The 19,156-nt window shown below is 35.4% G+C and overlaps 1 protein-coding gene across 1 annotated transcript in view; it reads left to right on the top strand.

Moving 5' to 3' along the window:
* The first annotated feature begins 413 nt into the window (after positions 1 to 413).
* The window catches only part of LOC140159030 (uncharacterized), a 43,623-nt gene continuing 24,880 nt past the window's right edge, over positions 414 to 19,156 (top strand). The window contains 13 exon segments of the mRNA XM_072182354.1: positions 414 to 566; positions 2,116 to 2,359; positions 7,969 to 8,126; positions 8,622 to 8,871; positions 9,426 to 9,607; positions 10,091 to 10,235; positions 10,860 to 10,973; positions 12,539 to 12,667; positions 13,313 to 13,477; positions 14,191 to 14,316; positions 14,922 to 15,227; positions 16,045 to 16,206; positions 16,970 to 17,149. Coding sequence (XP_072038455.1) covers positions 2,168 to 2,359; positions 7,969 to 8,126; positions 8,622 to 8,871; positions 9,426 to 9,607; positions 10,091 to 10,235; positions 10,860 to 10,973; positions 12,539 to 12,667; positions 13,313 to 13,477; positions 14,191 to 14,316; positions 14,922 to 15,227; positions 16,045 to 16,206; positions 16,970 to 17,149 — 2,109 coding nt within the window. The 5' untranslated portion in view covers positions 414 to 566; positions 2,116 to 2,167.

Raw genomic sequence — 19,156 nt, 5'->3', positions numbered from 1 at the left:
CCATATTTTTTACATTTTGCTGTCACCGAATGCCCCTTAGTGCGGAAGTGCCAGCCCTACACCTATAGTATCCATCTTGAAGTGCCCCCCCCGAGTATGAGGCTAAGTATGTCGAAGTCCAATTGCAAAACTCGCAAATCGATTAGCCCATGCCTACAACCTGTTCATGTAAACAATAGCAGGTAGCGTCCTTAGAGTCGACTACAGCAGTAGCTTTATACAGTGGGCTGTAATCTGTTTCAAGTTTCATGTTTTGATTCATGCATGTGAAACTAGCTTAGTGTAGCAAATGAGCGTAATGAATGTGTAGTCTTATCAATCGCGTGTACACGTATGTATTATTTATAACCCATGTCAGATTATTCATTTAGAATATATACAGCAGTTCCGCATGATTTCACTGTCTGGGACATGCAATGCAGTAGGCCTACAAGTGCTGATTTGATTTGAAGTGTCAAGGACAACGTTGATCAGTAGTTGTTTGACAGAAGCTTAAACTGATAAACTTTAAAGTTATCTAATCGAGCGAAAGCAAGCAATCCGGGAGACTGAAGCAAGATAAAAAGGTATGTTGTGTTTTTAATTAAATTTTAAATGTATAAAAATACTAAATTGACTATCCGCATTTACCTGGCTCCTGGCTGTCATGCCAATGGCGAATTTCAATTATAATAAATTTTAGTCTCGGGATTTCAGTAGACTTTCAATGAAGTTTTGTTTGTCTCTGCTCATATATTTTAAAATCATCAAAGCAAAGGCTGCATCATTTAACTTGAAGCAATGTAATAAACCTCTCTTTACTACCTCTCTGCCATTTTTGATTCAATGAGAATGAATGAAGTACAATTAATTAATTATAATTTCTTTATATTTATTTTTATCCATGATTTAATATATTGTTTTTGAATTTTCTATTGAACACTCAATCTATTTGTTTATAATTTATTTAGGGGTAGCCATTTTCTTCTGACGGAAGGTCCATAAGCTAGGGATAGTACAGGTCCCTTGATAGGTGCCCATTTCCCCCTTGCAAATTTTAGTTTATTTTCATGACCCCACACCCTTCAAGCTTCAATACACAGACACAAATACCCATATCAGTTTGTATATTGATTGATCAATGTTGTCATTATTCAATCTATGGGTAGCATGTATTATATATATAACACTTTCTTTTATAATAAGGATAATTGAATTGAAGTACATCAAGTATATGTCTAATATTGTCAAGTGAACAAGTGGACCATTAGACAGTGTGTTAGCTAGCCACCCATCTGCCCATCATTTTAGACAGGGAGATTGTTCCTGGGTCAAGTAAAATTAATGCCTTTGACAGATATGCTACATTTAATAGGCTAATGAAAATGAAATGAAATGATTAGTTTCCCATCACATTTTTCATTGAAATATGAGGTCATGATTTCATTATTCATTATTTTGGGAAATTTCATTATTGTCAAATTTTTCATTTGTATTTCACAGGTATTATATGCTTAGATCATCATTACAGACATTTTGCAACATATTGTTTTTATTAAAATGAAAAGAAATGTGCATTTTTGTAATCACTAGTAGACATATGATGAGGTAATACTTAAATTTCCATTACTAACCACATGCTCTACCCCTGCAACTAAGAAAAACTGCTGATTATGATCAGCAGGGGATGTCAGACATTTTGAGAGTTTCAATTTTGATTATTTCCATCTCAATTTTCAGATAATTGACTTTTTTATGAAAATATAATGAAAGTTTTGGTCAAATTGAAAAGGTGATGCGTGTGGTGACGGGAAACTAATAATTTCATTACATAGGGCTTATAACTGTGATGTTGACTTTTTAGTAGACCAGATTTGCACAACAAGGCCATAGCAACACATTTCATTTTGAACTCTTTGAGCCCCAATGAGCTGTAGAAGTCTGGTAAATGTTTTAAAGGTCAAATTAAGACAGGCAATTTTATTCAAATGATGAGCAAACCTCAATCCTAGCTAAGACCCTGCTGTTAGACCGTTTCTTTTTATAGTCTTATTTGTAACAGCTTCAAGATAATGTACTATGGTTTTCAAGTTGTCAAATTTAATTCATGTCTTAATGTTTTTTCACTCTTTTTAGATGATTCTACTTGGCATTCAAGTCCCGCCTGCGCCTAGATAGGACATCAAACATGCAAAGAACCAGTTCACCAATCCCACGCTCTCTTCAGCAAGCATACTCTTCTGAGCAATATTCCACTGCATCCCATGGTTCCTATGAGGATTCAGTAGGACTGGGATCAGGAGGTGGGCCCGGAGGTGGTGGAGTCGCAGACACAAGTTTTGAGTTGATGTCTGCGTCACAACTTAGAGACCAGCTCAGGGTAAGTCTAAAATTGTTGTGTCAGTTCATGTATTTTGCGAACAGAATGTGGTGAAATTCTGGCTTAAATGTAAAACCCTACTCATGATTATTTCTGAAGGAATGTTAATATTGTAGATATTTGAACAAACCAGGACTTCCTGAAAAAGTGTGAATGAATAACTTTAAATCCAAACTAGAGGAAGAATTTCACACATTTTGTTTTGTTTAGCTGAATTCTGTTGAACAGCACACCCACCCTCAAATTAACTGCCAAATTATACAAGTAGGATTTGGGATATGCAAGTGTGGGGATGTATAATATATGCATGGGGAGGTGCCTTGAAACTTGTGTCCCCCCCCCCCCCAGTTGCTCCCTAGTCGTACCGTTATTTAACAACAAAAAATACCATTCTTAGTTTTATGGTGGAAAATCACAATTTTAGGTACATACATTTTCTGAATTCCTCACCTCCTCCTTTTTTTTTACTACATATGTTCCCCAATTTCCCCTAGAAAAAATGCATGGCACCGGATGTGTTGTGTTTTTGTACAAATGTAGGGGGTGTACTATGTCATGCATTTCACCTTTTGTTGGTCACAACATTATGGATTTACCACTGTTTGCATCTTCATCTAGATGCAAGTTATTGACATGGAAAAACACATGATTATAGGAAAAATCCTCTGAATCTGTTTTTTGATCTTTGCTCTCTTACCAAAGATAATACAAATAATGAATGTGATGAATACAGTGTCATTTAAATTAATCAATATATCCTGATTCACAACTTCAGGCTGCCTATCAAATTCTCTCTAAAATCTGCAATTGTGCTTTAATAATTCTCACATTAACATCTAGTCACTGCAAACAAAACCACCTTTATTGATTCGCTCAAATTATTGATTCTTTAGTAATACCAGGAACTCTAATGAGTCTCTTGTGAAATGGGTGTTGATTGTATGCTTGAGTAAATTGGCTCATTATCAACTTATTATTAGATGAGGCAAATCAAATTGCCTGTGACATGAGCCTATTCAAGAAACATGAGATGAGCAGTGCTGAGATGAGCAGTGCTGAGACAAACTTTAGCTCAGTTCCTGTAGCCAGTGCCTACTAAATGTGTAGGCTACAGCAACAAGTATATTGAAAAAGCCAAGGTTTTCAGCCTTCTTTCGACAATGTTGGTCAGCAATAAAGACCCGAGAAGAAAGCTTCAGCACAGCCAACTATGATTTCTGCCCACTTGTTTTTGGTATGCACCAATTCCATTAAAATTGTCTGTATTATATTTCTTGATTGATTTCAAAAACATCATTTAATTTTACCACATTGTGTGTTACTCCAAGTGTGAATTTCACAAAAAGTTGCTACCTTGTCAGCTGATGTGTTGGGAACATTTTTCTTATTATTTTGCAATAATGAAAGACAAAAAATGTGGCATATTGCATTTGGGATCACAGCTGAGAGTGGCTGCTTTACGATTTTTATTTTAGATTTATATTTGAAAGGTAAAGTCATAGAAAACATTTTTTTTAAAGTGCAGTAAATGTTCACCCAAAACCAAGAATTTCGTCCATGATATTTTACATCCCAATTTGAAGATTTTCATTTGGAGCAACCTCGGACTAGCTGGACATACAATCTACTTTTGCTGTTACCATGAAATACAACAAGAAAAGGAAGTCTAACAGGTTTATTTTATTCATATTTGTAAATTGTAACTCGCTTGAATTATAACTAATTGATATGTGTCTAAAGCAACAGGTATAGAGATATTTTGTCCCTATTTTGTACAAACTTGTTTAAGGGGGTACTACACCCCTGTAGTAAATTTGTGACTAATTTTGCATTTTTCTCAAAAATAATAACACACGGTAAAAAAAAGTTATGTATATTATTGGGGCAAGGAATCCAATTATTACACTGAAATTTCAGTGACTCAAGACAAGCGGCTCAGTATATATGATAGGAAATGAGGTACATCCATGCGGTACCTTATTTCTTATCATAAATAACGAACCGCTTGTCTTGGGTCACTGAAATTCCAGTGTAGTAATTGATTCCTTGCCCCTATAATATACATAACTTTTGTTACCACTGTGTTATTAGTTTTGAGAAAATGCAAAAATAGACACAAATTTATCGAGGGTGTAGTACCCCTTAACTGCTCTATGATTTGATCAATATAAAAGCATAAATAATTTTATGAAAATAACTCCTGAATGCTTATATATTCATGAGATACCCAGCTAACACAAAACTTTTTACAGAAAAAATTGGATATATAAATGCCAAACATTCTAACATAATGTTATACAGTGTGTGAGTAAATTAAATGCCAATAAACTAAACTTTATGAAGGCTAACATGATATAGCCAAGGCCAAAGATAGAAATCAAGTATTGAATTTTACCAGGTTACGATCAATATGTACGCTTTAACTTCTGCAAACCAATACAATTGCCTTGCATTAACATCATTGTGATCTGTGATCAATACTCATCTGATGAGTGATCAATAAGAAATAACTTTAAAAATCATTCAGATGAAAGCAAAATATTTTGCATTGGTTGAATATAGTACTATAAAAATATTTACTCATGAATTCAAAATCAGAGGCTACGGAAATCTGAGATGAAAATACCAAATTAATTGAGGAATTTAAAGAATTGGTCTGGTTTTCAAAGCTTGTGTCATGTTCTAAGGGTATTAATTATGCGGAAGCACCCTGTTTAACATAGCTTTGGATATTTAATTATTTTATTGATTTACACCAGGGCAATTAATTAAGTAAGGTGGAAAATAATTAAAATAATTAAATATCCAAAGCTACTGCTAAATAGGATGCCTCCACCTATTAACCACAGGTTGTAATTTAACCAAACAAAAAAACCCAAAAAAAACCCACACCAACAATCTTATTTCATCTTCATATTGTTTATAAAAATGACATTATTTTGGATGCAGATTTATGTTGATTATCTCCGAGAAGATGTAATACATGTAGCATCTTTCAAAAATATATGATTAAAATGTTAAAATATCTGATTTAATATCTTAGTAATTAAACCAAATGTTCTGTAAAAGATGGCATTTTGGATTGCAGAGCTGAAGCAAACAAAGTGTAATGTACAAAATGAAATTGGAGGTTTCTAAACATTAGAAAATAACAATCTAATAAAAAGTTTAGAAATGTTGTATTTTATTATAATTTTAAATTATTTTCCAATTTTGTTTGTCCTACATCATTTTTGCTTCAGTGTATTCCTTACTTGCCTCCATTTTGTCAACTTCTGATTATAAATTAATTGCAAGCAAATATAATGAAAATAACAAATTGATTGTAAAGAGATCTTTTATTGGATACCACAATAAAATGCTACCCAAATGAGAAATAAACCATTAACATCAGCATTTAATACAACAAATTCATGTGATGAATATCAAGGTGCCACCAATCATGCATACAAGGAGGGCAAAGATCATTGTACTATTGCTAGTTACCATGGCTGCAGTGAGTAAACGGTATCTGTTGACATGACAACCAGTCTTGAGTTACATTACTTTATTAAATCAAGTTCTATACTCTCCTGTGATGCTTTGTGGTCTTCATACTAATACTACATTTTGTAGTTTACTTTATAAGTACTCTCCAAGTGGTAGAAGCTTTATTTGAATAAATCCTGTGGTTAAACAGCATAATTGGTGTTTTGTTTACTCTATTCAAATGAGCTTTTGGTAAATCTCTGTGTGTGTTTATGAGCGTGCCTGGTGTACAATGGAAGTTGATAACATTTCGTTAGTTTGAATACCTTTCCGTTATGAATGATTGTCATGTTGTGCCTATAGTAAGTGAAATGTTTTTGCATTCTCTTCTCGCTAAAAATAGATAGTTTGTAGGCTGCATGGGTTCAAAGCTGGGAGACATATTTAGACATACTAACATGTTTGAATGATTGTGTTTCATATGACTCTGATACATTCATGATGAAATTACATACGGTACTATTTATACTAACACTGTCCCCAAAGATCACTGTATTCATTATTTTGATTACCAACTGTGTTTATGCCCTAATAACATTTTATTAAAGCTACTTCCATGGTTAAAGCTATCTAGGTCTACATAATTTGATGAATAACCCACATAACTTTGGCAATGTTGGCAGGGAAATTTAGTCTTGCCTTTACACATACTTAAAGATTGAGATGCATTTGTAGTTAAAGCTTGTACCGGGTACCTCAAATATATAATGTGGAGATGATGCCACACAAGTTCAGTTGTTAACTTAGACATTGGTTATATTTAGGATGAATAAAAAAATCTAAATATATAGTTATATACTGGGGTCACTTGAATATAAGTAGCATACTAGTATTATTAATCAACCCTCAAAAGACAGCTAAAGACTAAAATGGTGTAACATTTATTTCCCCAAAATGGTGCACTGTTTGAATCATACATGTAGATGGCAGAAAAGAGAATCTAAGTTGAAATTAGGGACCTGTTATTGGCAAAAATGTTGATGACCCTAAAAGCCTCAAAACTAACTCTTTACTTCATTTTGTGTAACACTTTTTTGTCATATTCGAGTGATGTATGCATATATAGCAAAAATTATGGCAAATTACATTTCCAGTAGGATAAAATAGAACTAACTCTACTAAATACTTTTCTTTAACAATGGGCAAAAGAAATATCAGTTATTGTTTCATTTGCTTTGTATATTATGAAGTTTAATGTGTTTTTCTTGAAATCCAATGCCTAATTTGGCTTGATTGTATTTATAGCACAAAATGTATGTAGCAGTTAATTCTAAACATTGGCATTTTATGATGATATTAATATTTTTGGGAGTTAAATGGATCATGAAAATGTATAAAACATTTTAACAAGCATTGAATTTTCATACTTACTTGGACCTAAACCTAATTAAATTTTCCTGTCATGTTATGTTTTGTTATCAAGCATTAATTAATGAAGTCATTTATCACAAACATTGGTTTTGAGATACTCTATTTTGGTAATTGTTGATGAGATGCTCAATTTCATTTGTATTTAAAAGGAATTTTCTGCCTGTTTGATAGGCAAAAAAATGGAATTGCTTACCAAATGATCATTTGTCAGAGCATTTCATTTTTTCTTAATTCTTGTATTTTGTAATTTTATTTTGTAATTTTATTTTGGTCAAAATGAGAAACAGTAAAGAGGATTGTCATCTTCCGTGGTGTATCTAAGGAGGTAGCTGCCTCCCTATATGCAGGATCTTGCTCCCCCTTTCTCAGATTCTGAACACCATGGTTTCTTAGATTTTTAAGCATTTTTTGCCCATTTTTGACCAAGCTTGGCCCTCTTGAAAACAGATTTGCCCCATCCTGGTTATGCCACTGGTCTGCTTTGCAGCAAACAGGCTTTACAGCAAACAATATCATAAACCTACCATCCGGCGATTTCATTACTTACATTTACAATGTGTGTGTTTCTAGCTAGAACAGGATAAAAAGAAATTTAGGTTTTGAATAGTGCATGAAGCTAGCAGTGTTTATTCTCATATATATATAATGATGAACCATCCAGGAATATCTGCCATATGATAACATTAATATTTCCTATTTCTTGCACACAGAAAGAGCAGTATAAAAGAAGATCGAGTCAAGCTGAAGTTGAAGCTCTGAAAAGTGCTGCTGGTAGTCTACTTAGGGTCGACACATCATCTAAATATCATCCCTTAGCCAATGTATATCACACTCCATCCAATGGGCATGATTCAGACAGTGGCATCAGGTATGTGGTAGTTAATTGGGGTGGCTTGAATTGGGTATAGATGTGTGGCTTGGATTCCTAAAACATACCCCAAAAATATACCAAATTTAACGAAAAAAGGGACCCAAAACCGTATTCTTATTGGCAACAATTCAATATTTAAAAGGTTACAAAAATAGCAAAATACATTTTCAGAACATCCATTGCTGTCAATAACTATAGATTTGGATTAATTCATCTCCGAAATTTAATGATCAAGAAGGGTAAATTAATTAACAAATCTAGTTGGTAGGCAATGATTGCTTGATGCTTTCACATGACAAGCGACATGGAGGGTTGAGATTTTGAAAACAGGAGTAAACACATAGCATGTGTGATAATTGCTTTTCTTCAAGAGTGATATAGTATAAATTCAGAGTTAATATTTTTCTGACATAAATTTGCCTGCACTTTACTCAGACCATATTCTTACTTACAGTCACTGCTATACTTTATAATTTTTTTTGTTCTACACAGCCACACAGCTTCAGGGTCTCGAGCTAAATCCCCATTCAGTCATCTTGCAGGAAGCAGCAGCAGCCTTCGCAGCAGTACCAGCAGACATCTACCCATCAGGACACCACCAGTAATCCCTCAAATAGAAGAGCCATGGAGTCTGTCACCAGCGTCAAGAGATAACAAAGACATGCAAGATGCAATGTATGAGAGTGAACAAAGAAGGCTGGTATTGGTTGAAAAGTTGAGAGAAGCACATGAGACATTACAGGTACATATGGCTGTTTAAATAATGTGGTATGATCTGATCCAATCAGACCGAAGTCAGCAATAATGAAATTGAGATATAGGCATAAATATAGAGCAAGAATAATCAAAAACCATAAGAAAGTGGACATGTAAAGTTTACAACTTAGCTTAGCCTTAGGTAGACTTCAGAGCAAGTTAGTAATGGATCCAAATTTCTAACTTTGGTCAGAGCATGGAAATAGTAGACAATAACTTTGTCAGAAAGTCTGGGAGATCTGTCTGGAGGTGGTTAGTCTGTGTTAGGTTTCAAGAGACATCAATGGCATACAAGATGTAATATACATTGTATGAGTGCAGAGAAGGGGCTAGCATTAGTTGACATATTGCTGCAGAAACAGCAGTAAATGATATGTGGCTGTTGCAAAGAGCTACATAGGCCTAACTGAACAGGGAGTCATGAGGTCCATCAGTCACAAGAAAATATATATTAGTGATATCTCACAAAGTTTTTATGGATTTCCCCATGGTTATTTTTACAAACTTTTCACATATGTTGTCTTTCCTATGTTTTACCAGGGCCAAACTGAACGTTTATGTGATAGTGAATCTAAGCTGAATGATAGTCAGTATGCAATGGACAATATGTCAACATCAGTCCAGTCTCTTCAAAGGAAATTATTATCACTTCAGAGAGAACGGGAAGATGCCTTGGCAGATAAGATGGAAACTATTCGACACAGACAGGGCTTGGAGTCCAAGTAAGCTATAGTTTGGTTGAACAATTCACCTTTTTGGTAATACTATAAGCCTTTGTGTTTGAACTCCTGATGCTGTCACAATGATGTGCACATTGTTACTTCATGGTGGTAAAATGTGCAGTATTGTTTAATAGCTGGCATCAAGCTTAACAGGTATTGGCCATTTGGAGATCACAGGGATGTAAATCTGCCGGTAATTACTAGAATTTCAGAATTTTGGCAAAAAAAAAATCTGGAAAAAATGGAATTGGATGATGATAAATTATTTGTCATAAAAAGAGCCAAAACAACTTTTTAGGAGGGGTGATATCCTGCAGCCTATTCCCCGGACAAACCCCCCTAAATATTCATCACTGCACACAAGCCCTTGATCACCTGTCCCTTTCCAAGGACCAGATGGATTTTCAGGAAATGGATATGTTTCCATTTTCTTCTTAGACAACCTTTTTTGCCTAACAGAACTTTAATGTGTATTTTTTTCAGGGTTGAAGGCTTAGATCGTGAGTTGAAGAATCTGCGTCTATCATACAATGCCTTACAGTCAGAGCAAGCCAAACGAGATGTGATTGTGGACCAGACATCAAGAGCACTGTCAATGGTTGAGGAAGAAAATCACAAATTTCAACAGGTGAGTTATGTTTTATGATTTCGTCTGTCTTTCTGTCTGTTTGTTTGCTTGTTTTTGTTTGCTTGTTTGTTTGAACCTGAAAAGCATTACTTGCCATTTGCTGATAAAAAACACACATTTAAACCACAAAGTCTCGAAGATCTGTAGCATGTGGATCAAAAATATATTTCAGATATCTTTTACAATTAGTTGTATTTTCAATCACACTCATACACAATTTTATCAGTATTGTTAATAACTTTAAAATGTCCAGAAAATGACAAAGAATAGTCAAATGTTTCAAGCATAATTGAAGAGGAAGACAATTCCAATTATTTTAAGAGCAGCAGCTCATCAGAATTATATTACACATTCCTAGGGATGATAAGGGGATGGGAAGCTTCCCTAATGTGGGAACTCTTGCCCACCCCACCCACTCCCTGTTATATGCTGGTTGCCTTGGTATTTAAGATTTTAGGCCATTTTTGTACTTTTTAGCCTATTTTTGACCATTTTCATAAAACTTTTTGCTTGAAAGTTGCCTCGCCCCCCTCTGTTGCAAAATTGATTGATACGTGAATGTGTTTTCTTCTTTTTTGTCTCTTGTCTTTTTTATTTATTTTCTTCTTGAATTCCAACTTTCAGACCAAAGAGAGTATGCTGAAGGAGGCCATAGCTTTGCGAGAGTCACTACATATGTCAAAAACAAAATGTGATAAGCTTGAAGCAAATGTGCTGGACTTGGCTCAAGTCAGAGAGGTAAGAGACAAGAACGGAATCAACTTCATTGTGGGCTATTCAAGTTGAAATCCATATACCCCCTATGGAAGGCATGACCTTAATCTCCCAAACAGGGAGTGTATATATTTCAAATGGAGTCACCCATTCAGGTAACCCATTTGAAATTCACACCCCATTTGTGGAAGATTCATGTCTTCCATAGGGGGTGTATGGATTTCAAATGGAAAAGCCCAATGAGGTTTGTTATCAGGAGGTTATTTGAATGCAGAATTTGCTCTGGAACCAGGCAAAATGAATGTTTTTGAATAGGAATGCCATAGCAACACATATTAGAACTCACTGTAGCCTAATAGGCTGATCAAGATCGACCAAGATTGGTTAATAGAGTTTGGAAATAAATATAATACGGGAACTTACTTTTGACAACTTTGCTATGTTGCATTCTAAGAACAACCCAATGGGGATGGGTAATTTCATTGAAGTGAAGGGCTGACATAAATTTCTAGCTACATCACTGTACTATTTGGATTGCTTGTTTTTCTTTCTATACATACTTACCTCAAATGCGCACGGGCTTGATGTGCTCCAGAAAATTTTTTGACGAAATGCAAACCAGTAAAAAGATATGGGTAGCCTTGTTTGTATATGGCTGAGATGGAAGGGACGTACTGCAGTGAGAATAGACCACATCGCCAGTAGTTCATCACATGTGAAAGTCACATTTTAATAATGCCGCGTTTGCCCGAATTTCTTCGCGGTCGAGCAATAGGTTTGCTGGATGAAAATGTACCGGTGAAAGAAATTGCTCATTGTATGGGACTTGCGCCTAATGCAATTCGAAAATTGAGAACAAAATTAAGTTTTATTTCCATTACAAACACATGGACAGGCCTAACATACTGTATTGTTTGACAATTGACTCCTATGGACTCAGGTGCAACTTTCAAAACTCCCTCTTTTTTTACATAATGAACCATTGCGACCAAACGCAATGATGTGCGAAACTACAAATTGGCCCAGATTTGTAAAACAAATAAGGTTATATACTCATAACTTTTTACAATTTTACATTTCGTTAAATAATTTTCGATTTATTTCAAAAAGGGGGAACTTATAAGTTGTGTACCCTATATATATGATTCTAGAACCAAAAATGGGGGTTGTGCTGATAACAGACCTGGAATAATCCCCTACTCTTTTTGAAGAGTCAGTGTTATACATTTTGTGTGCTGCATGAGATCAATGGCCTAATGTGAGTTCTGAACTGTAGACAGATCTAGACCACCGACCGCCCATCCCTAACCACGGCGATAAGTGAAGCCACATATCCATGGTAATTTTAACTGGAAAGACACGCTCGTTTGCATCTTTGCCAAAATTATTGCTATGCAGTGTCAACTTCCCTACGTGCACCGAAGTCTGTGGTCCAGATACCTGCTAGTCTGAGGTCCAGATACCTGCTAGTCTGAGATCTAAACCATGTGACACTACACGCTTATTTCAAACAACCGTTGTGAACATAGCTAGCTATGCCTTCATATAGATTATGTAATTGATTTTGTATTTTGTTTTGTATTTTTCAGGATCGGGAGATTTTAGTGGCTCGGAATTCAGAACTGACATCAGAACTTAGGGATATCAAGGAAGCACATTCTGGATTAGAAAACCAGAATGACCTGCTCAAAGGCGATTTCCAAAGCTAGAGAGGTATGGTGGTTATAATGTCTTTATATTAAAGGGCATGCCAACTGTTGTAGGAGCTAGTTGTACTACAAGATTTGTTTATACTTGCTAGCATCTTGTTCATTCTGTGAAAAAAGCTGGGTCTCCCAGGGGTCACACAATGCCTTTTTGTATGTTCAGTGCAAGAGGCATCAGTATTTTTGTAAATTAGTGGATCAGTACTTATGCACTACATGGTACCACTACCAGCTTAAAAGAATATACATTTAATTTTTAACACTCAAAACATGAGACCAATTTATCAATTTTGATAGAATTTGTAAGTTGTGATAAAAATTCATCACCCTGCTACTGAATACAACTCAAAACTGTTTTCTTCATTATTATTATAGTAAAATAGAGCACCCTCAAATAACATGTGCAGATTATATCATCATGCGTTAGTATAGGGCTGCCTTCAAACATAAGCAATTCATTTTTGATATTGTTCACCTGTCTTCTTGATATCAAACTTTTGAAACTTTTGGTGTGAAAATCTCTGATGCTTGATTTTTGTTTTAGGATGTCAAAGTTGAAATCTCTTTTGCAGGTAAAATTACTGTGTATTCCTTGAGTTGTATTAAATCTAATTTACCCTTTTGGTATCAACTCATTTTGATTTTTATCATCAGGAGAGAGAAGTTTTCCAGAATCGAGCCATCCAGCTAGAAGAGAGGTGTGCCGACCTCAATGCTAAGTGTGTGAGCTCAGCAGCTACTAAAGAAAAACTTTTGCAAGAAAAACTTGATCTACAACAACTTCTTAACCAATCTAACCATGAAAGAGAACAAACTAATAAGGTATTAACTATTTACATGTCAAGATACAACAGTTTAATTGACGATTCTTTCCCGTTACTAAGCTACAATATACTGAATACTCATAATAATAATTTCCAGACCAAATGTGTTATTTCGGGATTCAATCATGTTTCACCGTTGTTCATCACCGATTAACAACGCATCCTCTGCGTGGTTTACTTCGCACGGGCAGCTTTAGCGTGCGAAGTAAACCACTAACTGGACGCGAAGATAGTCTAATTCACATGTTTTTTTTATTCGGAATGTCCGTTTGTCATCACCACTCAACCTTACAAGAAGATCAGTGATTTCTCTGTTGATATCAGCAATAAAACTACAGAATAAAGTGGTAATGTTTAGCTGCTACCTCCAACATAAGAGAGTGTTTACGTGTTCCAGGCATGACGAATTGTACACGTTCTAGCGTAACACATACACGTAACCTTGCGTTCACATATACGCTACTGGACTGTGGTTCATCACAGATTAACAACACTTGGCTTCTGTACACAGGTATAGGAAGAGTTGTTGAAAGAAGCTTAAAAAACAAGCAAAACTATTGTTGTTTTGTTAGAATGAATGAAGTATTATGACGGTTTGGATAACTTTGAACCTCTATACTGGTTCTAGAACACCTAATCTCCTTCCCATCAATTACTTGCTTAAATTTGCAGCTTTATTTACCCTGGTATATTCCTCTTTATTTTACCAAGGCAAGACAAGTACTTGAGAACCAAATTACAGATATGCAGCTTGAAGTGACACAAGCAAGATTAGCTGTAGAAACTAAAGAAGAGGAGATGGAGAAAATGATGGAGGAACTCAATGCTGTGAAAAAGGTAACATATATGCTATAATAGATTCCATAATACATTGGAGCATTGGGAAAAGGTTAAAGGGCATTGGACCTGGACTATTGTCCAAAATAGGTAACAAAATTAAGTATTATTGATGAGTGTGGAGTCTGTAAGCACCGTCAATTGATAATAATACCTGTACAAAAATAAAGTTTACTCCAAACAGTTGTGGAACGTATAATAGATAATGTACACTTCTTTGTTATCTGAGCGAGGCATTTCTCTGAGTGTAAGATTAAAGGGACTCATGGACATATAATATTTGATATATTCTGTGCACTACTGATCTTCACCCAAGAATGACTAGCTAAATGATGATATTGGCATTCGCAGTAGGCTTGTGATCGGATGCATTGCTGTGCATACGTTTGGTTTTGGTTTTATGTTTCTGACAATGTATTTCTGAAGGTATAAAATTAATCTTTCTTGAATTTTGAAATGTTTTAAAATATCATAGATATACACACCTTTTTCTTAGGTCAACATTATTTTTGTCATTTGAATGCTTAATTGTTTGTTTGCATTTATTTTTAAGCATCAAGCCGGTTACTTTCAGCATAAAAGTAACTTGTCTCCTATTTCTATAGGTTGGAGAGGTCCTTTCTACCGAACTATCAACAGCCAAGCAAAACTTAGAGAAACTCCAAGAAGAAATGCGACACGTGTCCGCAGATAAACGGACATCTCAGCAGCAGCAGGCCTATTGGCAGGAGGAAGCAAATAGATTAACTGGGGAGAAAGAATCACTTAGTAAGGCATTGGAGCAACAGAAAGAAGAATTTAGCAAAGAGAGAGACCAACTGAGTGAACAGCATCAGAATATTAGAGAGAATTTGAAAGAAATGAGAACAGAGAAAGCTAAAGCACAAAGCAAATGTCAGGAAATAGAAACTGTAAGTTACAACTTTGGTGGAAGATTAATTTATTTATTTAGTTCAGTCTTCATGGATTCAGTGATGAACTTGAAATGGGCTCATTCAATATCTTGTTTTGAATCTAGGCAAGGTGGACTTACATATACTTACTGTCCTGGAAGTAAATCTATGAATTGGATATACAAGTGAACATTAACCCCCTGGACACTACTGGTCATCTAACAGCATTTCTGATTGGTTGATAACTTGAAATGCTCATTTCAATTGCCAATTATAACTAGGCTTTAAACTATTTATGGTCAAACTTGCATTTGCAGATGATCTTATTAATACCCTCCTTGATTGGTTCAAAATTGGACGCAATATTCATTTTGGCCAATCGGCAGGTAGTTCTCATGTGGTTAACAGCTGAAGGTGATAAAGACAAGATACCCGTATTTAAAGTTTAGAGGAAATATTGGAGGCTTTGGTTTGCCTTTATTGTCAGATAGACTTGAATAAATAGAACTTGATTAATGTAAAGATTCATGTAGACAGAGGCATTTTTTTCTACATCAGATCTTTATTTGACACAAACCATTTCAGTTAATTCATTATATAAGGTGTAACCATGTTGTCCTATCATTTGTATGATAAGCTCATTTGTATGATAAGTTGCTGCAGCTTGATAAAATCAATAGGGCTATACCAAAGGGCTACACCAAATGCTACACCAATGTAGTATTTGCTATGAAATTCAAAATATGTTAAGATTAAGTTACTCTGTTAAAGATTTTCTAAAAACATCAGAAAGAGTTCCAAAACTCAAAATCACTCTGTGCCTTCTTATGTATAGATGCTCCATCGTGCTAATGAGGAGATTGAATCCTGCAGCATCCAGCATCATGAAGAGACAGAGCAATGGCAGTCATCATGTGATCAGCTCACAGCATCTATAGGGAGGAAGGATGAGGAGATAATGATGCTAGCAGAGCAGCTACAACAGGCTCAAGACCAGGTAGGTTGATCCACTATACTTGTTTATCTGCTTGTTTGGTTGGTATGAAATATAAAAAGTGTTACCCAGGCTTGTTAATCAAACCTCTCACAACAGTTGTGTTAGGCATAACTGAAGGTGGCAAATTTTTTACCCTAAATGGTGTAACTGTAAACATTTAAGAACTTATTGTGTCACCCAAAATGGCAAAGCTCCAAAAATGGACATAAAGTGTTGATGACGGCCAAAATGGCCCTTGTGTTGCAAAATCGTTGTAGCCACTACATGCTCAAATTCAACATTTTAACAACAAGTCGTATGCATAGTACTTTTATATTTGAGTAACCAGCTTACAAGTTTACCCCCTCCCCCTCCCCCCCCAAAAAAAAAAAACCCACCAAAACAATTAGAATAGAAAGTTTGTCCTGTGAAAACACAAACCTGCCAAGAAATCATCACCTGGAAGAAAATACCCTGTAGGAGAGGTTGTCATCTTCATCATAAGTCATTTCCCACTGAGAAAACATTAGGGTTTCAATTTCAGCATTTTTGGGAAATAGGGCATGTTAATTTGCTATTGTTTGTAATTAATGTTGACCCATGGATTTTGAGAAACAACTTTGAGCAGTTTGCTATTGATGGATGTGGAAAATAATTGAAAGGTACTCTACCATGAATTAAAGCTGATTTATAAGGGCAATACAATGCCAAGTCGACTGGTCCCCAGCACATTTCAATTAAAGCCATTTGGTGGTGTTTTTCCTTCAACCATTCTTATTCACAGATGGTACAGTTCAAAGCAGAACTTCAAGCAGCACAGCAGAAACATGAACAACTACTAGAACACCAAGATGAGATGGATCATCTGAGGGAGGAAAATAAGAGGTTGGCTCAAGAGCACGGAGAAGACCAACAAGTAATACATCTCCTAGAAATGCAGAAGAATATCCTGGCTAAAAATCAGGTATGTTTGTAGGAAATTTATCCCTTTCCTGTATGGATTTAGGACTGCTAACATTTAACTATTATAAAATGATACATTAATATTTGTACCCTACAGAGGCTATGACAGGTACAGGTACACTACGGGATTCTCATGAGAGTAGCAGCGCTGCTACTCTCGAGTACCTACGTCGGCCACCAGACCCTTGTGGCCCAGCAAGCCGGCTGCAACTCGCGAATACCTCGTGGCGTAGGTACTTTGAAGGTACTCCGAGTACCGACACTGGTACTCGCCTGTCAGGTACTCCGCAGCTGAGTACCGATGTGGGTACTCTAGCAAAAAAAATGAGGCAAGCGGGTTGCCATTTCTTATTTGTTTCTGTTGCCATATTGTTTTATATTGATTAATATGTTCTTGATTTATGTTTCTTATTATTTTATTCTTTGGGCATTTTTAAGAGGATAAGTTAAGTAGGCCTATTAGTAAATGAGTAAATAAATAAATAAGTAAGTAAATAACTAACTAAAGGAGTAAATAAATAAATAAGGAAATAGGTAAACAAGTAAATAAGTTATTAAATAAATAATTACCCAAAGAAGTAAATAAATAAATACATAAATAAGGAGACAGGTAAAATAACTAATTATATGAGTTAAATGAGTAAATAATTAGGTAAATACTAACTAAATAAGTAAGTAAATAAACAAGAAAATAACCAAGTAGGTCTAAATAAATAAGCAATTAAATAAATAAATAAATATCTAAATGAGTAAGTAAAGAAATAAGTGAATATAATAAATAAGTATATATTAAAACAATTAAATAAATAAATAAAGAACTAAGTAAATTTATAAGTACATAAGAAAGTAACCAACTAAATAAATAAATAGGTAATAAATAAATCAGTAAAATAACTAAAGCGTGTAATGAGTTAATGAATAAAAAACCATATGAACATAAAATACATGATGCAATCTTTTCTAAACATTTCTGAAAAATAATAAATTTACTAAATAATTAAATAAGATAAAAATTACAAATGAAAACAACCAAGCTGAGCAACCATCAGCCAAGCAAACAGCTAACTAACCAACCAAGTAAACAATCAAACAAACATCAAACCGTGTTATTTTCCTAACAGAACAAAACGGAAAACAAAAAGAAAAACAACGAATTATAACACTGTCGCCGGCGTGCGGAAAAACTGCATTGTGCAACAAGCAATTGCATCCAGATCATAACAAATTAATAATTCCACTTCAGCGCGTGCGTGTGGAAGCCTTGTTGAGCGCGTAGTTGAACGCGCAGTCGGCCGCGTGGTTGTACCACGGCGCGCTATGCCAAGTCAATGAACTTTACGATCAAAGGACTTTAGCGACGGAGTACCTCGCGGGTGAGTACCTTCACTGCTACTTCACTGCTGACACATGGGTACACCATGGATGCGGTTACTATGCAGGTACTTCCGCTGAAGGGCCATCGAAGTACCCCGACTATGGTGTGCCTATAAGTCACCTACTCGGTACATCGCAGTTGACTCTTAGGTGACGCATGGTGGAGTATCGATGTAAGTACATTGCTACGGGGGTATCTACAGTGTGTTGGCCGGCGCTGGTACTTTGGTGTAGTACCAACGCGTCGGCCACAAAGGGCATGGGTACTTGGTAGTAGCAGCGGTAGTAGCCGCGAAGTAGCATTGCAGCAGAGGTACTCCGTCGCCAGGAATCTTGTAGTGTAGTCATTGTTTGCTTCGTAGAATGCTGGTATTCACTTTGTGGGGACTAAAAATTGTGCATTCCATGCTCATGTTTGCTCAACACAGGAATGCCAGATTTCCTTCAATAGTAGGATTTCATGCTTTTTGTTACTCCAAATTTCTGCACTTTTATTTATTTTCAGCATATTTTGAGGCTTTATATCCCAAATTTGGGTACTTTTCAGGCTTTCCTACAAAGTTACTTCAGGTCACTCACTGGCATCCCTGTCAACAATATATGAATTCTCCACAATTTCTCAAGTTTATACATT

This window comes from Amphiura filiformis, chromosome 8 (assembly GCF_039555335.1).
Source record: "Amphiura filiformis chromosome 8, Afil_fr2py, whole genome shotgun sequence".
NCBI classification, from domain to species: Eukaryota; Metazoa; Echinodermata; class Ophiuroidea; order Amphilepidida; family Amphiuridae; genus Amphiura; species Amphiura filiformis.
The sequence above is the reverse complement of the archived record's forward strand: the minus strand, read 5'-3'. Positions and strand labels throughout refer to the sequence as shown.